Raw genomic sequence first — 6,212 nt, 5'->3', positions numbered from 1 at the left:
ATAAAGTAAATGCAGATTTGTCCAGATGTTTAGATAAGAAAGTTTTTCTTACTGGTATTTTCATATAACTTAAGTAAAATTTAATATTCAGGGGGCCAACAGATGGTGTGGTGTTTAAGGTACTGGACTTCCAAATGGCTGACTGCAGTTTGAGTTAGACCCAGTGGCTTGAAAAATCACTCCAGGCATGTGTGCATGCGTTCCCTAAATCCCAAGAGGAGAATGGAATTAGAGGAGGAATTGCAATGTGGACATCCCCCCGAGGGATGATTTTTCACTTACCCTCTGTCTCTAGCTCTCTAGCAAGTGCATGCACCCTGTGGCAAAAATCTAAAAAAAAAAAAATTGATATTCAGCATGATTATGTAAGATTTTAAAATCCTAGCCAATCATGAAATTTTAAAAAAGTTTATGTGCATTTCATTGTGTTCATATATTGCATTTTAACTTTAAATGAAAATAATATAGTATTTGATGAACTCATGCTATTCTTCAAACTTCTTGTAAAGCAGGCCTTTTATGAGGTACTTAGTCTTTCCTATCATTTAAAAATTCCATTTGTTTACCTTATTTTTTTGTCTGTGGTGACATATGCTTGTCACACTATTCATTCAAAATCTTAGTTTGCTTTTTAAATATTTTTAATTCCCTGAGGGCACCCGCACTCAATAGAGAAAGACAGAGAAACAAGGAGATAGCACCCTCCCCCAATGGGGCAATGATAACGTTATAACCTCTTCTCCATTTATTCATCCTGTTGGGATTTGGAACATGCGTGTACACACACCCATCATCATGTTTTTTAAGATGGTCGGGCTGGTATTTGAACTTGTTGTCCAGGGTGATCCAGCTACCCTAACCCCTAGGTCTGGCCTCTACATTTTCATTTTCATTGTCATTTACTTTCTTTCTTTTTTTTTTTTTTTCTTTTTTTTTTTTTTTTTTTGCTACAGAGTGTAGGCACTTGGCTGGGGAAAGAGAAAGGTAGAGAAATCACCCTCCGGGGGAGGGTGGCCATGCTGCAGTCACTTGTTTTCCATTCTCCTCTCAGGATTTTGTTTACACACATGCACCTGGCTTGAGCCATTGGGTCTGGGACTCTAATTATACAGTCAGCTATGTGGGTAGTCACCTTAACCTCCATGCCACCTGCTGGCCCCTACTTTTTATTTTTTTAACACTCAGAAACAAACTCCTAATGATGGAGCATTTCATATGAAATAAATAATATGTAGCTCAATCCAGAATATAGTTTACATACTTATAAATGAATTCCAGCTTTATATTGGTGTAGGAAGTTTTCTATAGAGTGCATGTGCTCACCAGAAGACAGACAGAAAGGGAGAAATCAGCCCCCGGGGGGATGGCCATGCCACAATCCTTTCTCCTCCATTCTCCTCTCAGGATCTTGGGCACACATGCACACACGCCCAGTGTGAGTTTAAGCCACTGGGTCCAGGACTAGAACCGCGGTCGACTACATGGGAGGCCAGTGACATAGCCATTATGCCAACTACTGGTCCCCAAAATTTTTTTATAGAGGTTTTTGCCATAGGGTTCATGCACTTAAAGGAGACAGAGGGAGAGACAGAGAGGGAAAGTGAGAAATCACCCTCCCGGGGAGGATGACCACGCTGCAATCCCTTCTCCATAATTTTTCTGGGATCTTGGGGGCACTCAGGCACATGCGCCCAGTGTGAGTTTCAAGCTACTTCATGGACTTGAACCACAGTTGTACATGTGGGAATCTAGCAATGTAACCACTGTGCCATCTGCTGGCCTCAGAATTAAGTTTTTTAAACTAAAATTTTAAAGTATTACTGAGGGTATGGGGTTTGGGTAACATTCCACTTAAAACATTTTTGTAGGTATTTCAATATTCTATTATGCTTATGTGAAGATTCTTATATATCCAGTGTAAATGGCAGGAAAGGGGAAAGAGGCAGTATAGATTATATATAGGAAAGAAGGAATGAAAAGAGTGCAAAGCAAAGAAACAATTTAGGAAAAGGGTGTTGCTCACTGTTTTAAAGATTGACAAATTTTTGTTGAAGTTCAGCATTTTACAAAAAGTTGGGTGGGGGGAGAGTGTTCCAAAATTCTAAATAACAAATCTCTTCATTCTTGGACACAACTATTAGGTCATGATGTATTTTTCTATGCAAAAGTGCATTATTATGACTTTCCCAATAACCCAATATGTTGGATCTATCCCTATATCTACCTCCTTGAGTATGGTAGAGAAAGGTAAATCCAAATCTAATATTGTCACTATTTTCGTGACTCTCTTCTAATTCTATTTCATGGAGTTTCTCTTTAGAATATAGATATGCCTCTCTCTCTTAACTTCATTATGAATATACCCTTTAGCATTGACACATCCTTTTTTTGTCTTAATATTTAATGCTTTGTAGCCTGAAATCTATTTTGTTTGGTATGAGGTCCACAACCCTTATTTTCTCACTGTTCCCAATTTTGCCATTATATTTTTTTTTTACTTATTTTCAACCCTTCCACATCACCTTGTTGTCTTACTTTCAGCAGAGTTGTATTTTCTTTCATGATCGTACATTTAAAAAATATCTTTTCTGGGACCAGCAGATGGCATAATGGCTACATCACTGGACTCCCCTGTAGTTGACAGCAGTTCGAGTCCTGGACCTAGTGACTTAAACTCATGCTGAGCGCGTGTGCGTGTGTGCCCAAGATCCTGAGAGGAGAATGAAGGAGAAGCGATTGCAGTGTGGCTATCCCCCCACGGGGTGATTTCTCATTTTCTGTCTCTCTCTCTCTCTGTCCTTCTGTTTGTTGAGCACACACACCCTATAGCCAAAAAAAAAAAAAAAGAAAAGAAAAGAAAAGAAAAAGAAAAGAAACCTCTTTAAAAAAAAGTCTTTTCCTTTAGGAATTGAGTTAAATCTATTTATATTCACTGACAGAGATTTCATTGGTCTGATAGGTTTTACTGTGGCTCTGTCAAAATTTTTTGTTAAGCTTTATCTTTTTCCTTTTTTTAAGGGTCTTTTGCTTTGTGGTTGCTTTGTATGTACTTTGGATTTTTAGGAATTTTTCTCAAACTCTAACTTAGTATATTGTCTTTAAAAATGCTTTATTGAGATATGAACAACAACCATAAAGTTGTACATAAGACAGCGGGATCCTACATGGCCAATGGCACAGTTTAAGGCCTAGACCCAGTGAGTTGAAATACATTCCAGGCATGTGCATATGTGTGGCTAAAATCTTGAATGGAGAAATGGAGAAGGGTTTGTGAAATGTCCTCCATGGTGGGGTGCTTTATCACTTTCTTTTCTCTCTAGCAAGTACATGCAACCTCTAGAAAATTTAAAAATAAAACACCTTCCCTTTTAAGCTATATATCTTGACACAGTTTGAAATTATGTTTAGCCAAGAAACAAATTACTATTAAATACTTACATCCGAAAAGTTGTAAAGAGGGAAGTATTACATACATATCTTAGTAAGATCAGAGTATAGACATATTCAATCTCAAGGCTTTCGATCTGTTTTCAAAGTTATTTTCTATTAAGATAGTATGTTTATTATTTGGATATTTTAGAATTTTTAAGGAAAGACATGAACATTTTAGTGAAACTTTCCAGTTAATATTGCCAAACATAATTTTATATGGTCTAGCCCTAATTGTAAACACAATCATTTTTGGTATCTAATTTTTAAATGAAATTTAAATAAGGCTTTTTTTTTCCTCTTTCAGCGTTGTTGTCCAGACATGGTAAATAACCTTTTGAGAATTATTAAAGCTGAATTTTTATATGCTGAAAACAAAAATAAGATTGGTTCAGAGACAGGAAAATTGATCATGTTAGTTAGTGACTTTTATTATGGAAGACATGAAGGTGCCGTTGAAGAGGAACAGAAGACTTATACAACCTTTAAGTGCTTCAGTTGCTTGAAAGTTCTTAAAAATAATATTAGGTATGTAAATACTTATTTTTATTTCTGTTTGAAAACTGAGAGACTACAGATATGAGTGTCATATCTTTATTTTTTTATGCCATCCTAGGTAAGCAATTTTAACACTTTCTACTAAGAATAGAGATAGGTTATTATGTGGAAAAGCTTTTATTCTTTCTGGTATTTTAGAAGCTTGACTTCTGAATTCACTTAGTTGTGTTTTTTTCCTGATGGATGGCTTGAGAAAGGATAAAATTTATTTTCACTTAGAAAATTACTTTTTTTCTGTATTTATCATTAAATTGGATGTTTTCATGAGATATGTTTTATTTTCTAACTTCATTTTAATCTTTTTGTTATATTACAGAAACCATTTTATCCGGTTAGACCTTCTCCATATTAGTCTTACAATAATGCTCAAATTTTTCAATTCATATCTATAATTTTAGCACATTTACTTTACCGAGAAAAAAAGATCTTTTTTTGGTGATCTTCCTAGAGAAGTACCAGTTCTGTGAACCGTGTCTGCTTTGATTTGATAAATCAACACATCGTAAAGATTTAATTCCCAGTAAAATTTTAAAGATTTTATACATGTATGCTTTAAATTTTAAGAAATTGTATTTTGCAATCTTTGAACTGTATGATATATTACATGGCTATCTTCAGCAATAGCATAAAAAACAAAGTAACAAGACATACCGATTACTATTTTTCATTGTTTTCATTGCTTAGTATTTATGTTTGGTGAGGTTTTTTTTCTGTATTTTGTTATAAAAATGTTCAAATGTTCAGCAAAGTTGGAAAAGTTGAACATCTGCCTACTTCCCACCTTAGTTCTACTATTAACACTTTCCTATACTCGATTTACCACATATCTGTTAATCCGTAGAATCTCTGATTTGGGGAATGATTTTCAAAGTAAAATGCAGGGGAAAAAGTATTTCAAGGTATACCACCTTTAAAGAGAAGTATTATTTTCGAAATGTGGAAAGAGAGATAAATGTCAAAACCTTCATGATAAATGTTATCTAGGTTGGTGACATTATCACTACATTTTAAGAGTATTTCCTTTAGAGATTCATAGCGAATAATTGTAAATATTAATAGTTGATTCAGCCTTGAAATTGTTGGTTTTTATTTCTTTTAAAGAATTATTGGGAACCAGCAGTTAGCGTAATGGCTATGTCGCTGCACTCCCACGTAGTCGACCGTGGTTCGCGTCCCAGACCCGGTGGCTTAAAACTCATGCCGGGCGCGTGTGCGTGCGTGCCCAAGATCCCGAGAGGAGAATGGAGGAGAAGGGATTGCGGCATGACCATCCCCCCTGGGCGGTGATTTCTCGCTTTCTGTCTCTATGTCTCTCTCTGTCTGGCGAGCGCACACGCCCTATAGCGAAAAACTCCCCCGCAAAAAAAGAATTATTTACTTTTATTCATTGTAGAAAAGTGAACTGCCAAGTCCGGGACTTGAACCATGGTCAGCTTTGTGGGAGCCCAGCCACCTTAAACACCACACCACCTGCTGGTCCCTGAAATTGTTTTGATTGAGTAACTCTACTTTGGAATTTAGCAAAAACCTTCAGAAAGCACTCTGAAATAGTTATGCCCATTTATATTGTACTCTCTGCCATCGAAGTCATAGTTTCTTCCCAAAAGAAGTCTTTTAGGGAAGCTAAAATGGCAGAATGTAAAACTGAAAAAATGGACAGTGCTGTAGAAGACACAGTTGTCAAGGAAAAAAATGAACAGTTTGTGCTAATAGTAAGCCAGTATCATTGAATAAGCCAGAAGACTGTTGTAATTATAGGCATTAAAATTGCTATTATATACATTAGAAACCAATACACAAATAGAAATACCAGTAGTTTCTCTTAAGCAGCTGAAACCCACTGTATTTCTTCAAGGCCTGTAGTTTGGTGGTAACTCTTTCTTTCTCTTTCTTTTTTTTTTTTCTTCAAGTATATTGTTTTAAAAGTATTTCATGTATGAAAAAGAAGCCTTTTGTTTTTCCTTACCAAAAATATCTAAAAATTTATATTCTCAAATTATAATGAAAAGTTAAATTGGTGATGTTTCTTTTTTTATAAATTAGTGATATTTCATATTAACCTCATTAATGAATTATTTTATAAACAAGATGAAAAGAAAAATGTTTACTAAGCCACTTAATGATTGTAAATTATTAGTATGTAAAGTACACACTTTGCTAGAAGGCTTTAAAGCCTTAGAGGGTTTTGTGTGTATGTGTGTTTTGGTTTTTGTTTGTTTTATGAG

At 35.3% G+C, this 6,212-nt stretch overlaps 1 protein-coding gene across 1 annotated transcript in view; it reads left to right on the top strand.

The window, feature by feature from the left end:
- ZNF280C (zinc finger protein 280C) overlaps positions 1-6,212 on the top strand; it is a 53,051-nt gene that overhangs the window by 24,924 nt on the left and 21,915 nt on the right. The window contains exons 9-10 of the mRNA XM_027767243.1: positions 469-524; positions 3,737-3,957. Coding sequence (XP_027623044.1) covers positions 469-524; positions 3,737-3,957 — 277 coding nt within the window. The remainder of the gene's footprint in view (positions 1-468; positions 525-3,736; positions 3,958-6,212) is intronic.

The sequence above is a fragment of the Tupaia chinensis genome, unplaced genomic scaffold (genome assembly GCF_000334495.1).
Source record: "Tupaia chinensis unplaced genomic scaffold, TupChi_1.0 Scaffold144058_2, whole genome shotgun sequence".
NCBI lineage: Eukaryota > Metazoa > Chordata > Mammalia > Scandentia > Tupaiidae > Tupaia > Tupaia belangeri.
The sequence above is the reverse complement of the archived record's forward strand: the minus strand, read 5'-3'. Positions and strand labels throughout refer to the sequence as shown.